Source organism: Tricharina praecox (assembly GCF_024521635.1).
Source record: "Tricharina praecox strain CBS 144465 chromosome Unknown BZA05scaffold_8, whole genome shotgun sequence".
Classification (NCBI taxonomy): domain Eukaryota; kingdom Fungi; phylum Ascomycota; class Pezizomycetes; order Pezizales; family Pyronemataceae; genus Tricharina; species Tricharina praecox.
The window spans coordinates 634235-648722 of record NW_026250410.1 but is presented as its reverse complement, the minus strand read 5'-3'; the positions used below and the strand labels follow the sequence as shown (position 1 = coordinate 648722).

Here is a 14488-nt window from a genome sequence, read left to right as displayed (position 1 = left end):
CACCACTCTGGATAGAAAATCATGGTACACTTCGCTCTGTTCGAGTTGGTTCGCCATAGTCTAGTAAGGCTGCATGCGAAATAAATTGATGTTCTCTCTCCCTTTCGCTCTGTTCAACATCAACGTCTCCCTATACCGCTTTTACTTCCAGAAGCATCGCCTGTTCATTACGTTTCTCAGAATACCCTCAATGCCACATCACGTTTCTACAGCACAGCCTGAAGCGTCGACAAAGACAAGACAGACATAATAACAACATAACGAAAAATCGACAGGGAACGAGAAGAGAAAGGAAAGAAACAGAACAGCCAACCTAACAGTAGCCCGCAAGTATCCCGTCGTTCTAGTATACAGCATACAGAACTTTATACCCATGTCGCACCCGCAAAGAATTTCCGAACAAAATCCGTGCCTTTCATGTCGTCAGTCTCTAGCCACCAAACCTGAACTTCGGGCCCTCAGTCCCGGCGATGCCGGTGAGCTGTGATCTCGGCGTAACCTGTATAAACCAGTCAATATCGGAAGAAACAATATGCTGAATAGCAATGGACAACATACGTTTTTACGACGGTACCAAGCAGTAAAGTCTCGGAGAGTATAGCGAATCTTGTTCCAATCCTTGTTGATGGCAGCGGCCTCGATACCCTTAAGGAACTTCTGGGCCTCAGCAGGACTAACGCTTCCCGGCGGTAGAAGCTCCAATGTGCTCTTGATCCACTCAATCATCTGCAAAGGACATAACTCTACCAGCTCCAGGAGTACACCGGAAGAATCTGTGACGCAGTCGCTGGGGAACGAGTACATCAGTCCGCTCAAGATTCGCTGTGTGATCCTAAGTCCCATGCTAGCCGCCACTGCTTGCACTGCGTTCCGCACTTCTATGGGCGTTTTGCGGTAGTCCTGGTAGCTAGAGTTGGGTGGGTCTTCGCGGCCGTATGCGAGGAGGTCACGGAGGAACTGGAGGACAGACAGAAGGGGCTCGGTCTGCTGCAGATCCAGCGCAGCAAGAGACGCTTCGATGATGGGCTGCAGGAGGGAGGACATGATGATCTTGGCCGGGTGGAACATGATTCCGTCTGCGAGGAAGCGGAAAAAGTCCTCAATCACTGGATAAAAGCTAGTGATCAGCACCAAACATTGGGAAGACAAGATATAACGAACCATCGGGTATGTCCTTAGCCGGAGTGTTGTTCAACAGTCGGAACATGCTCAAGCACTGAGCCTCCAAGAACTGGCAGATCGAGTTTCTCGTAGCCTCATCCGTGAACTCTTCGTCACCAAATTCCCGAATGACGGTTCCAGAAACCCACAAGAAGATACCCTGGTGGCTCTTCTCAAAGCTGGTAGTCAATTTAAGAGCAACCTCCGGCAGCAGCGGGAGCATGGCCGTGCGGTAGCTAATCAACATACTCCTAAAGAACCGACCGACTTGCTCGCAAATTGGTAGGAAATCGACGAAACCGTCAAGGATGGTAGACAGGACGGGGACGATGCTCTGCCAGAAGCGGATCATGGGGTTCTCCTGGCCCTTCGGAACGTGTGGGTGCACGACCTGGACAAAAATAGTAAGAAGCTGGATCTCATCGGCCAATTTGCATTTCTTATCATTGTCGTTGTCGGAAGCGGCATTAGCCTTGGCCATTAGTCGGTTTGCAATGGGCGAGCAGAACAGCATCAACGCATCGTAAACCTTCTCCAGCGGTTGCGAGGCCACCACGTGCGCGACACCGTCCGTAATCTCGTATAGACTGCTGAGCGGCAAGTTGGGCGCCACTCTCTCGTAGAATTCATGCAGTTGAGTGATCATGCCAACAAGCAACTTTCCACAATCCTGGCAGAAGAATTTCAAGGCCATAGCAGCAGCCTGTGCAACGTCCTTCGATCCATGCTGGAAGCCGTTAATGATGTAGTTCATTTGCGGCTCAAGGTATTCGGGGTGCTTAGCCGTCCATTCCGTGTACCGACCAAGGACCAGTGTAGCGGCGAACCGGACTTTCTCGTGCTCGGGAAGCTGTATCAACAGGCTCATAATCTGTGGCAGAATAACCTCCTCCTCCGCGGGTACCATCCTTCCCATTGCCCTCAGACTGAAAAGAGGGGCCTCCAGCTTCTGCCAGTTATGACATTTAGCACGGTCTTCCGGACTCTGTTTCGAGTAGTTCTCCATCCAAGCTTTGACGATCTCGAACGCCTTGGTGAGGCAATCCGCGGATCCGATCACTTCGCAACAGTCCTTCAAGACGTCTCCCATGGCGTGCCTGAACTCCCGGAACTTCTCTTCGTGCTCTCGGTCACCCTCAAAAAGATCCTCGCTGCCGCCATTCGGATACTGGAGGTGAGCGATCATGATGTCCACAAGCCGGGAGAAAAGGTCGGCATAGTGGATGCGGGCCTCCATGTAATGTTCCAGAACGAGGTAGTTCTTGAGGTCGTACCAAAAGTTAAATGTCAAAGAAATGACATCACGTCCGGTATCCTTCCGAGCACAGTCCTCGATCACCTCAACCAGCGGACGGAACTGTGCCGGCATTCGAGCAATCAGAACCACCCATGCCTCACCAGCCTCCGCGAATAACCTGGTGATCCCCTTGTAGACATCGATATCTTCGGCCTCCACGGCCTCGGCGACCTTTGGCTTGAGGGCGATGAGACGGGGGTATAGCGCCTCGATTACCTCCATCGACTCATCCACTTCTCTGGTTTCGCGGAACATAGTGCACGCACAGTCGACTGCCTCATCGAATGCGGTATCGGCGCGAAGAGCATGGAATACTGAGTCGACGAGAGGGGTCTTGACCACATCTGCGCAGTTGATCTCCCGGAGCCACGAGTTCAAACAAGTGATCAGGGCCGGCGTTGGTTTGTCGATACCTGTTGACCCGAGTCAGTAACTCGATCGACGCTGGGATGCAGAAGCGATCGCATATTACCTGTGACCTGTGCGTATTGAACAAGAAGCTGCAAAACCCTCGAAGCATTATCTGTCAATAGCTCCTGTGTCCTGTGCGATAGTTCATCCTCCTGTGCGCCGGATCAGTTCTGTCCGGTGCAAACGATAGTGTGAGCAAAGCTTTGCAGCACTGACCGATAAGGTAATCTTCCTGCCCTCCATCACCTCCTCCGGGAGAACCGTCAAAAACTCCAATAGAACGACCGAGCTCTGCGCATCCGTACCCAGCGCCTGAACCACAAGGTCGATCACATCTCTCCACTCCAGCATCTGGAGGGACAACCCCGCAAGACAGACACATAGCTGAGTTCGTATGGGCCGAGCACCGGTACGGTAGTGGACGAGAAGGCTAATCAAAGAATCCCGCAACGAAAACAGCGATTCTCGCGGGAGCTGGTGCAAGTCGTAGGTAATCTGAGAATCTCATGGTCAGCCACACCGCTTTCCCCCCTGCACACCGCCGATGGCCGGGATGGGGGAGAGTGCCCGCAACAAACCTTCCCCTTCAGCGTGCTAGCCGCGAACAATTTCGCCTCAACCCCGATAGACTCCGACTGCAACACGGCATGACCGAAAGTCCATGCCTCTGGCTGTTCAACAGAATGCCATCCGTCAGCCCATCCGTCCCGAACCTAATACCGATGGCAGCAGCGGAAGTGCTAGCAGTGTGTTGCCCCGCATCGTGCATGACCGCAAGAAACCAGCTTCGCCCTCTTCTTTTTGTGCTTCTTCTGCTTCTGCTTCTGCCTTCTGCCCCGCAACCTGCCGCCGCCGCCGCCCGTCGAAAAAACGCAAGAATGAAGTCCGCTGCAACCAACCGATTTCTGAAACTGTTCTAAAAACTCCGTCGCTTGGTGTTTTGCTTGTCTGTCTTGGTTGCCCTGCATGGTCCCCAGTGCAGCGAGCACCTGGGCGAACTGCTGCTCTGGAGGAAGTCCACTCGACGTGGCCATTGTGTTGGAGTATTTCGAAGGAGGTTAGATGGGCGGGGATATTAAGTATTCGAGTTCGATGTTGGCGAGTGTGTGAAGGGAGTCTCCGGGTGGATCGATCTGCGGCGGGAGTTCTATTGTCAAAGCGACTAGGAGCTCTGGGTAGCAGAGACAGAATAAGTACCAAGCCTTTCAACTTATCGGATCACGTGCGAGCGATGACACAACATGTGGGGTCCTTAACCCCTCTTTGTGGCGCAGCAAATCATGACGTTCAGTGAGCTTCCAAAGTGATCCACGGGTGTGGCGCGTGTTGGAACAGAGTGATCGAATTATTACGAGTCCAATTCTGATATATCAACAATGAATTCTGCAATTTCCACGGGATCTTAAGGGATTCCGATCATGCCCTCCTTCTTTTTGGTTTTGAAATCGTTTATTGCATGCGACCTACAAAGTATCAAATCATACTAAGAAATACTTCCCCCTCCCAACATCTTGGGCCGTATATGAGTGATTTCGGGTGATCAGACTATTCATCGAACCTGGAGAAAGAGCTACTTGGCAAGTAAATCAAATATTACTTATCTCAATATAGCTGAAGGAGAAAGGTCAAAGGACTTTTTCGTTTCTGTCTTGACCCAGAAAAATCTGTAGACAGCTGTCTAGGTAGTCACTCGATCTCAAACGATCACGCCCTCGGACAAAGGGAGTGTCAATAGCTAGCTAAGAGTTATTTTATGGTGATATGTTTCATCCTTTGTGAGGCATGCTAATCGACATCATTTTCTACTTTGTGCTGCTACTTGGAATCGTCAGGTTTGATTACCTGACGGGTGGCAGGTGGGAGGCGGGTAACAGGCGAGAGATGGGTAGCTAGCAGATGAGGATAGTAAATGATCTTTCGCTTATCTGATCGAACTATTCTGTGAAGAAGGCGTGTGGGCTTCATCCTCGAGGTAGAGACCTCTGCGTTGCTCACTTAGCTGTTTATTTATCTCATCTCGGTCGTTGTGTGCACTATTACGTGGACTAATTATTTCTAAAGTCAAAGGCTTGACCATATCTAAATCCCTATGGCGCAGTGGTAGCGCGCCGTTCTTATATGGGAAGCTTGTTTGGAAACGTTTGTTTTCAGGCAATCCTATATGATCTAGCTATGCGGATGTCCTGGGTTCGACCCCCAGTAGGGATATGATGTGCTTTTTTTGTTCTTGATGGGTACGGTTTTGATTGCAGCTGCACAGTGAACGTTGAAGCTTGGGGGTTGGACAAAAATCGAGTGATATATTAAGCATCCAGACATTTACTTATGGGCGAGAGTAGAGACGCTTCACATCAACCTGGTGCTGCTCATTTTATCCTTCAGACTCAGTCGGGATACTTTGCACTTCATTGTAAAGCTTAAACAATCACATAAAACGTGCCTTCAATTCGTCTCGTTGCCGTAACGTTGGGGGCCGCGCTAAAAAGTGAGTCTTGGCGCGCAGCAGAGTAGAACAACTCTCGTGTCGCTGGCTACTTTCATCATCAACGATCGCCTGAACTCAACTCCCTAACAACCTCCACCACCACCATGACCTCCATTGCAGCAGGTCTCAACAAGGTCCTTCCGGCGCCCAAATTCTCCTCCGAGGAAGCCGGACCATCACGACCCTCTACTTCGCGGATCCTTGGTGCCGGCGACGCGGAGCGACAACAGCTCGTGCTCAAGGTGAATTGCCACCACATGACGAAGATGGTATCGGACAGGTCTTTAACTGATGTTTGTTGTTGCCGTGAACAGCAATACGGACCGCCAGCGTACGGACATCGGTCATCATGGCGACCGCGCTCACAGGAAGACTTCGGCGACGGCGGCGCGTTCCCCGAGATTCCAATCGCCCAGTACCCACTCGACATGGGGCGGAAAGGAGGTAAAACAACGAAGTCGAAAGCGCTTGCACTGCAGGTCGACGCCGAGGGCAAAGTCAAGTACGATGCGATCGCGAAGCAGGGACACGGTAGTAATCGGATCGTTCACGCGTCGTTTAAGGATCTTATCCCGCTGAGGCAGCGTGCTGATGTCGGTGAGATCTCGTTGGAGCGGCCAAGTGAGGAGGAGGTGCAGGCTACCGCGGAGAGGACAAGAGCTGCGTTGGAGAAGTTGGTGACCGGGGCGGTCGCAGCGCAGAAGCCGAAGACGGTTAAGGGGAATGAGAAGAGGGAGGCGCAGTATGTGCGGTATACGCCGTCCGGACAGATGGGTGATACATCGAAAAAGAGTGATCGGATCATCAAGATCATCGAGAAGCAGCAGGATCCTATGGAGCCGCCGAAGTTCAAGCACAGGAAGATTCCGAGAGGACCGGGCTCACCGCCGCCGCCGGTCATGCACTCGCCCCCGAGGAAGCTGACGGCTGCGGACCAAGAGGCGTGGAATATTCCTCCGCCAGTATCCAACTGGAAGAATCCTAAGGGTTACACCGTGCCATTGGACAAGCGTCTCGCCGCCGATGGCCGAGGTCTACAGGATGTTACGATCAACGACAAGTTCGCACAGTTCTCGGAAGCACTCTTTACCGCTGACCGACACGCACGCGAGGAAGTCAAACAGCGAGCACTCATGCAGCAGAAGCTGGCGGAGAAGGAGAAGGCGGTGAAGGAAGAACACATCCGGGAACTCGCACAGAAGGCACGGGAAGCCGCCAACGCCCGGTCCAAACCCCGACGTGCCAGATCTACAAGTGCAGACTCCCAGGGCTCCGCTCGGTCACGGTCCCGAAACGCGTCCTACTCCTCCCGATCAGGCTCCGACTCCGAAGGCGACGATGCAGTGCACGAGCGTGAACAGATGCGTCGCGAGCGCCGTCGCGAGGATCAGCGTGAGCTACGGATGAAGAGGATGGGTCAGGAGCGGAAGATGCAGGTTCTTGCACGAGAGCAGGGACGTGACATCGGCGAGAAAATGGCGCTTGGCCTCGCGAAGCCAACACAGAGCACCGAGAGCATGTTTGATTCTCGACTATTCAACCAATCCTCTGGGTTCTCGAGTGGCTACAACGACGACAATCCTTACGACAAGCCATTGTTTGCCGCGGCAGAGGCCGCCAACGCTATCTACAGACCTAGAGTACAGCAGGAGGACGACGAAGACGCGGCCGACAACGAGCTCGACCGGATCAAGAAAAACTCGAAGTTCGAGGTACTGGGCCGGGCACAGAAGGGGTTCAAGGGAGCAGGTGATGGGGAGGAGCGGGATGGACCCGTGCAGTTTGAAAAGGACACAGCAGATCCATTCGGCGTCGAGGCGTTCGTGAAGAGTATTGGGGACGAGGTGGGGAACAAGAAACACGGGTTGCAGATGCAAGGTGGGCCAAGCAGCAAACGGGCAAGGAGCGACTAAGCGGTGGGGGCAGATAATTTTGATGAGATGCTCTTAGGTTGCATTTGGGGTGTTTCTTTTAGTCGAGGCGAGTCGAGTTGGTCGGGTTGAGCACATCATTTTCGTGGAGGTCATTGAGATCTTAGTGTATACTACGGACTGCTGCCTGTCGTGGTTGTTGATGAGGTGGTGGTAGTAGGAGTTCCTTTTTCTTTGCTATTGATGTGTGTTTCGCTACTGGTTGGATATGGCTCCCTGGTAGTTATTAGTGCTATGCGTTCCCTTTACGAATCTCAGAAACCTTTGTTATTCGTTGCAACTTGGCCGTGATCTATCCACGTATGTACATACATCATAGGGCTACTAAGGATGCATTATGATGTTTCCCCCGCAGACCTGCATGTCTAGAACTAAGTCCGCAAATCCTCGCGGTCTACTAGTATCTCCACGACGGAAACAAAAGGCCGAAAACCGCCTTCTTTCTGCAGCCCTCGTGATGCTATGTCCCTATATAGCACCGTCCGGCTTGTCGCACTACTAATCTTTTTTACCTGCTCATCCCAAAGGAACCCGGGCATGCTAAAACCGCCACAAAATTGGCCCACTGTGCTGCGTACCGCACGGGTTTGGCCTTATATCGCATGCCTACAGGCAGATGAGTGAGTGCCAATTATCTGAGTGCCGAGTGAAAAGCCCGGGCCCTTGCCGGGGACCAACAGTCTCCGTACTCTACTCCCCTCCTGCCCGCCACTGTCACTCAACGTATAATTTCAGATATATCTAAGCCACGGCCCGGGCCTGTGGAATAGTTATGGTGCGTAGATACCGTTTCCTTCCATGAAAGGGTTTCATCACAACGCCCACAACGGTGGTCACCTACCTACCTGGTATCTCTCCATAACAGGACACCCGACTTCACTGCTTCAGCCCTCGGTGGCATAGAGGTTAGTGGGGATGGACGAGGTGGATAGAACTCTTGAGGGTCGTTGAGATGGCATCTTGTCCTTTTTTTGCTCATAACACTCAGAAGTCTCGGAAGAGCCACCAAGCTGCCTCAAGTTACTAAGCAATACCTACTCTGAACTTAGTCGTATATATGTGAAGGTAAGCACTTGCGGACAAAGCTTAACTATGAAATAACTGCCACAAGCCTTGATTTCAGGTTGTTTCTAGCAAGCGGCACAATCGTCACCCGTATAGAGGTGTGGATCTGTGGTAGGCAAACGATAGATCCGTAGGGATGTTGAGTATAAAGTGAAGTGTACTGGTTATCAATTCCCCTTCGAGGAAAAACCACCGGCGGCGGCGCCAGTGAGCCCCCACCACGAGGCGGCCAATAGCGATCCATGACAAAGTATGGTTGGAGTAGCGGGAAAGTTGGGGTGCATACAGCTTCCTCGCCGCTGACCCATGTGGCATGTGTTTGTACATGTGTGGGGAGAACTGTCTTTGCTTTCCATATTTTCTTTTTGTTTGCGTGTCTGTCCTGTGCATTCCAGACCAGACGGAGCTCTTCGCTGTTTTTCGTTCGCTATTCGCTTGCTGTACATCGTGAAGATTTTTTTTCCAGCGCACGGGCGTAAAACGCTCATTCAACTTCACAGCATGCAAACACTCGGTGATGGCTTTCCGTCCGTCCTGGCCTTCAAGCCGACAAGCAGAGATGAGATGGAACGAGCATCTGGAAGGTGGAATGAGAGAGTACTGATCTGACTAGACGTCCGCTTGCCGCGTTAAAGGGTGTGCGAGCCTGGTCTGTTATTACGAACTTTGTCTCTATTCATCGCAAAGGGCTGCCGCTGCGTGCGGCCGCGGCGTATGTAGATGTGTTTTGAATTCTCCGCGTTGAGGATGCGGGTGCGGGGTAATCGTATCTCGTGATGGTGAGTGGTGGAGGGTTGCGGAGGAGTTAAGGAAGTGAGTCGAGGCCATCGTCTGCTTTGGTGAGGAGATATTCGGGATATGCAATGCGGCTTGCGAGGTTGTGGTGTCGAGGAATGAGGGGTGGTCGGTAAAGGGTGTCGAATGATGAAGATCGCTGCCAAGACAGTCGACGTCAGCGAGCTTCGATCACCCTGCCGGTTGCTTGTGCTCACATTACTTTACCCCCCACTCCCTCCCGTTGCCCCTCCGACATTAGCAAGCCCAGAAGCACTCTCCTCCTTCTCCTCACCATAACCACAACCACAACCACTACCACTACCATCTTACCTCCTTCTGCCCCGCCAGTATACATCAGTCTTTCCATATCGCTGTCGCCAGTTATTTCCTCAGCTTCAACCTACTACTACCATAATGGCCCACTCACCGCCGCCTCTCCACGGCCCAGAGTCGAAGCGTCCCAAGGGTGCAGCGATCCTTATCTCCCTAGCCGCTCCTTAGTCGGTCCATAAAGTCAGGGCCACAGCTAACCCTGCATTCAGGCATCCTCAAGAACTCCTACCACCGCTCGCCTACGCATAAACCTGTAACGATCGAGGAGCCCATCGCAGTTGTCGAGGAAGCCCCCTCGGCCGTGATCTCTCGGGAAGCGACCCCCGACGGCGACAGTCTTACTGAGCGCGACATCGTGTTGCAAAACACACTCAAGAACGCGGGCCGCCGTCGCTCATCGTCGAACCAGTCTCGCGCTGGCCCCTCCCGGCGACAGTCTCACCATGAGTCCAGCGACAACCCCGATGGTTCCCCTCGCCTCAAGTGGGACGAAGCAAATCTGTATCTCACCGAGCAGGAGCGCACGCCGAAGATGAAGATTGATGAGCCGAAGACTCCGTTTGCGAAGGGGTATGATCCGACCGAGGATGAGGCTGAGCTGAGGATGCTGGATGTCGATGATATTGTTGTCGATGAGCTTGAGGCGAGACCGAAACGGAAGGTTACGCCTGATGTCAATATTCCTGACTTGGATCTGGGTGAGCCTTCAGCTGCACCTAAGCTCACCAGGAAGGAGAGCCAGTCGCCCAAGCAGGTGGTTGTCAAGGAGGATGACGACGAGAGTCATCGTGCACCTGGCGCTGAACCCGAGACACCCGAAGAGGAGGAGGAGAAGCACAAGAAATTCGAGGAACTGAGGAAGAAGCACTACGAGATGAAGAATGTCGCGAATCTCTTGGGGTGAGTCGTGCGACTTTTGTCAAACGGTGCTCAAGATCGTGATTCTAATTGGAAATAGTCACCCTGAGTACTTGGAAGAGGAAGATGACGATGGTGATGTCGAGCTCAAGGATCCTGTGGATGATGCGATAACCCAGACCAACGGAGCGCCCGAGGTTCCCCAGGTTCCCGGGGCCTTCGTCAACGGCGAGCAGACTAAATAGTTTGAGCTAGACTTCAAGTGGTGTTTACTGCTATCACGATGGAACTGGGATAAAATTGCAATGGATTGTATCTTTTCTGCTGTTGAATTGCGACTGTTGAAATTTATTTCGTTTGTCTCGTGCGTCTTGCGTGTTTTTCGTTATTTTTCACGGTTGGCAATGGATTGCTTGCTTTGATGGAGGTGTTTATGGGTTTATTTCTCTTCCTCATTTCTCTTCCTCTGTTCTTCTTCGCCTTTGTACATTTTAGCTAGGTTTGTGAAGAGTTGAATCAGTGAATACCACCTTTGAATACAATCCTCAGATGGCCTATGTTAACGGTCGATATTTTGGTTCTGGGTGATGAATGGGTGGAGATGGGCAATGGGCATACTGATATCAAGTTGTGGGGTTGGCAGAATGTAAGGGGTCATGGCACTCACCCGGGGTATTGCCATACCGGTACTGTTGGAATTGAGAGAAGAACTTGGCTTGATTGATGTATTGATACGAGAAAGAAGAGAAAGAAGACTGCTTATAAAGGAAAACGAGCTCGTGTAGACGACGAGAAGGCCGGGCCTCAGACAGAGGATGCGACGATAGTCGTCGCCGGACTGGGCTGGTGGCTTGAAGGCTTTCGGCTGACGAGGCTGATTCTGATGAGAAGCCACAGACAATGCTAAGCAGCCACGAAGGAAATGAGGGCAGTAGGCAAAGGAAAGTAGAAAGTAGCAGTGACACCGGAACAGGTAATAAGACGCATAATATCAACAGGTACCACCCACGGCGACCCATCACAACCATGGTCGCCATAGTCCAGTAAGGCCATATGCAGCAATAAACCGATTCTCTCTCCCTCTCTCTCCCATCACACCACCAACTCCATTCCTATCGTACCACCATTACTACAAACCACTCCACATCAAACCAGCCCAGAAACAATGAGGAACACCTCCCCAGCGACTACCCCGGCCTCCCCCTCCTCCACCCACCGCACCCACCGGCGCTCCCTCAGCAAATCCCTTTCCGCCGCAACCTCCAGCTACAACACCCGCTTCCTCTCGGCCTTCAGACACCCGCCTCCTCCCCCCTCCCCACCTCCAATCGACCTACCAGGCCTCCCCGGCATCCGCTCCGATAGCGGCGTAGCCCGCGTGTTCCGTCTCGACCCGCGAGTTCCGCGGGCGGGGGTGCGGCGGCGGATTTTTGGGCATGGCCATGAGGAGGAGGAGGATGAAGACGGGCAGGCGGGGAATACGGTCGTGAGAGGGGATACGCTGCCAAAACATGCGAGCGTTTTCACCGGTCTGCCGAGCACTGCGAACTCCGTGTATCCCTCTGCGGCGGCGAGCCCGGCGAGCTCGGGCTCGGATATCGCGGTCGGGGGAGGGAGAGGGGGAGAAGGTGGAGCGCAGCAGACGAGGCATAGGCATCATGCTAGGAGGAAGAGTGTTACCTTCGAGGCGGATGTTGGGCCCCCCACCTCGCCGCAGCAGCAGCTACTGGAACAGCGTTTTTTGTACCAGCGCCTCAAGCCCCAGGCCCGGCGGAAATGCGGTGGGGGTTGGAGGGGAACGGGGCGCAGGCGGACGGGGAAAGAGAGGTCGAGACGATCACGACGTTCAAGATCCGCGTTCCGGCGGATATGAATCTGCCGGATGATATCCATGTGTACCTTCCCAGACGGGGGAGGAGTGCTAGGCCCGGGTTGCCAGCGGAGTGGGCTGTGATTGCGGCGGACCCTAGTGATAGGGTGGTAAGGGAACGGAGTGTGGTAAGGGAGGTGTTTGAGTAGCAGTAGTGTTATTGGTAGCTTGAGTATTGAGTGTTGCGAATGATGGTTTTGTTATGGGTGATATCGCATGATACAAGAAGTGTGCTCACCCGCTACAAATCCACCAGCAGCTACACGAAGACGGAAAAAGAAGAGAAGCGATATGACGGTGTAAAAAAAAGCAGTTCGTGCGGATGTTTGCTCCTGAATTCGCCGCCGCCGCCCATCAGGACCCGTATGACCTGCGTATCGCAGCAGGGACTCAAATGTGCTGTTCAGCAGTTCCTACCGCAGCCGCACGAATGCCGTGAATGATAGCTACCCGTCATAGTACCTATAGTTGATCCCATTGTTAATTTCAGAGGGATATCCTAGCACCAGCCTCAATATCAGCACAAAGGGTTTTCTCCTACGAAACCTGAAGGCAGATGTCGGAATCATTGATCATCACATCCTCGAAACCAGCATCAGTACATTCAACGACGGGTGATCGTTGCCGAGTGATCTGAGCCCGAGAGCGCGCAAAAGGATATGTACAGTCGCAAAAAACGGGGTGAAATTTCCAACGGTGGATACGGTGTTATAAAATCAGCTCGCTTTGTCAGCAAAAACGTATGCCGCAGAATCGGTATTTATCGGAGGTGAGTGTTCACGCGATATTGTGAAGATGAAGACGACGTGTTCTGCGAGAACACCGGTGTCCAAGACAACGTTGTGAATATCATACCGACACTGGGGGTCACAGGAATACCGTCCTCGACTGCGGTTAGTACCCCCCTACCGACCGGATTTACGCAGAAGCCGGACTCTACAGAATTTGGGTTTAATACGGTGCTGATGCAGTGTGTACATAGGAGGACTCCGAATTCAGGCTTTTGTATGAGGCATGTCGAAGTGGGCTCACCCGCGGCTGTACATACTAGTCACGGACTATGCGGCATGACTGACCACTGGATTTTTTTTCGGCAGCGTCGGTGTCTTTCACTGCACCTACATAAACCCATCTCCATCTCCACCTCCGTCTCGCGCTCAAAAACGTACCTACTGTAGAGCGTCACAGTTTCTGACTCGGTGAGTAGCGAGTGATAGTTTATGAACCATCTTTGCCGAAGGTGAGTGGAGAGATGTTCCAAGTCCTTTGGGTGCAGGTTTCGTGAAGTATTGGCATTGTGCATCGTGAGAGGGAATGGCAGTGCTCGGGGTCTTGCAGTGCCATTAAAGCTCCCCTCTTGGAACTGGCGTTCCGCGCCTGCACACATGAATGCACCACCTGTACACTTAGGTGTTATTCAACCTTCCGCTCGCGCAGCCCCACAGCATGAATCAACAGAGCCACAGTGCAATGCTCACCAGCCTTCACCCTTAGCCCTCGCTGACCAAGACGACCACGGCAACCACTACAACCACCCACAACCACCCACAACCACCCACAACCTCAGGGTATTGCTCCCAGCAACCAGCAGCCAGCAGCCAGTGACAACCTACGGGCTACAACTTACACAAAGAAAGACGTGACCAGGCTCTGCCCAAAGTTAGACACCAAGTGCACCATCACTGGCTTCGAAACCCCATGGATATTTCCGTCTCGGGGAGACGGTCGTCGGTATTGGTATCTGTTTCTAGTACTTCGCGACGGCTTCACCAGCCAGTGCCCCTCATTATCTCGCACTCGCACTCGATTGCAGTGGTGGCGATGGTGTCCTACGAGGCTTTTGATTTGCCCGCCTATGGGTATAGTTAGAGTACCTAGGTAGGGAGTTCGTCTCACAGTCAGTCAGTCAACGTGCCGTCCCGAGCGCTGCACCTCTGATGACCGCCGTGCGTGCGTGCGGAAACCACTCAGCCAGTCAGCCAGTCAGCCAGCCAGCACTCTTAACGATTGGAGTGGAGTGGATGATGGTCGAGCGCTACGCGCCGCATATCGTCAAAAAGTTAAAACGCAGAAGCAGAAGCAGAGGCAGAAGCAGTCGTCAGTCAGTCAAGCAGCTCCACTTCCAGGGATACTGATACTTGTCAACCAGCATATATCTGACAGCAAGTTTCAACCGCCATGTGGTGTGGTGTGGTGGGGGTATGGTGGGGGTGGGGTGCGTTCTCCTTGCATGCGGTGACAGTGACAGTGGTTAAAGTTCTCGTTCCTGCCCGGCGCCCGCGTCTTTGACATGTGGCATG

General features: G+C 52.9%; 4 protein-coding genes and 1 non-coding gene across 5 annotated transcripts; 4 read left to right on the top strand and 1 right to left on the bottom strand.

Annotated features, from left to right (window-relative positions):
- Positions 1-38: 38 nt before the first annotated feature.
- On the bottom strand, positions 39-4030 carry BZA05DRAFT_393766 (armadillo-type protein). Its single transcript, XM_051483263.1, has 7 exons — positions 3769-4030; positions 3448-3540; positions 3086-3364; positions 2931-3021; positions 1162-2871; positions 559-1106; positions 39-499 (listed from the first exon to the last, which is right to left on the bottom strand). Exons 1-7 carry the CDS (start codon positions 3901-3903, stop codon positions 431-433), a joined length of 2925 nt encoding a protein of 974 aa, XP_051340796.1. The 5' UTR covers positions 3904-4030; the 3' UTR covers positions 39-430.
- Positions 4031-4952: 922 nt separating this feature from the next.
- Positions 4953-5077, top strand: BZA05DRAFT_t126. The gene has a single exon. It is a non-coding gene; the product is annotated as a tRNA-Ile (tRNA).
- Positions 5078-5458: 381 nt separating this feature from the next.
- On the top strand, positions 5459-7267 carry BZA05DRAFT_335705 (SKIP/SNW domain-containing protein; the record flags this gene model as incomplete). Its single annotated transcript, XM_051480782.1, has 2 exons — positions 5459-5596; positions 5669-7267. The coding sequence occupies 2 exons, from the start codon at positions 5459-5461 to the stop codon at positions 7265-7267; spliced, it is 1737 nt and encodes a 578-aa protein (XP_051340795.1).
- A 2274-nt stretch (positions 7268-9541) lies between these two features.
- Positions 9542-10563, top strand: BZA05DRAFT_443797 (uncharacterized protein; the record flags this gene model as incomplete). Its single annotated transcript, XM_051486870.1, has 3 exons — positions 9542-9593; positions 9670-10360; positions 10419-10563. 3 exons carry the CDS (start codon positions 9542-9544, stop codon positions 10561-10563), a joined length of 888 nt encoding a protein of 295 aa, XP_051340794.1.
- A 666-nt stretch (positions 10564-11229) lies between these two features.
- BZA05DRAFT_393760 (uncharacterized protein) lies at positions 11230-12397 on the top strand. The gene is made up of 2 exons (XM_051483262.1): positions 11230-11991; positions 12054-12397. The coding sequence occupies exons 1-2, from the start codon at positions 11484-11486 to the stop codon at positions 12335-12337; spliced, it is 792 nt and encodes a 263-aa protein (XP_051340793.1). The 5' UTR covers positions 11230-11483; the 3' UTR covers positions 12338-12397.
- Positions 12398-14488: the final 2091 nt, after the last annotated feature.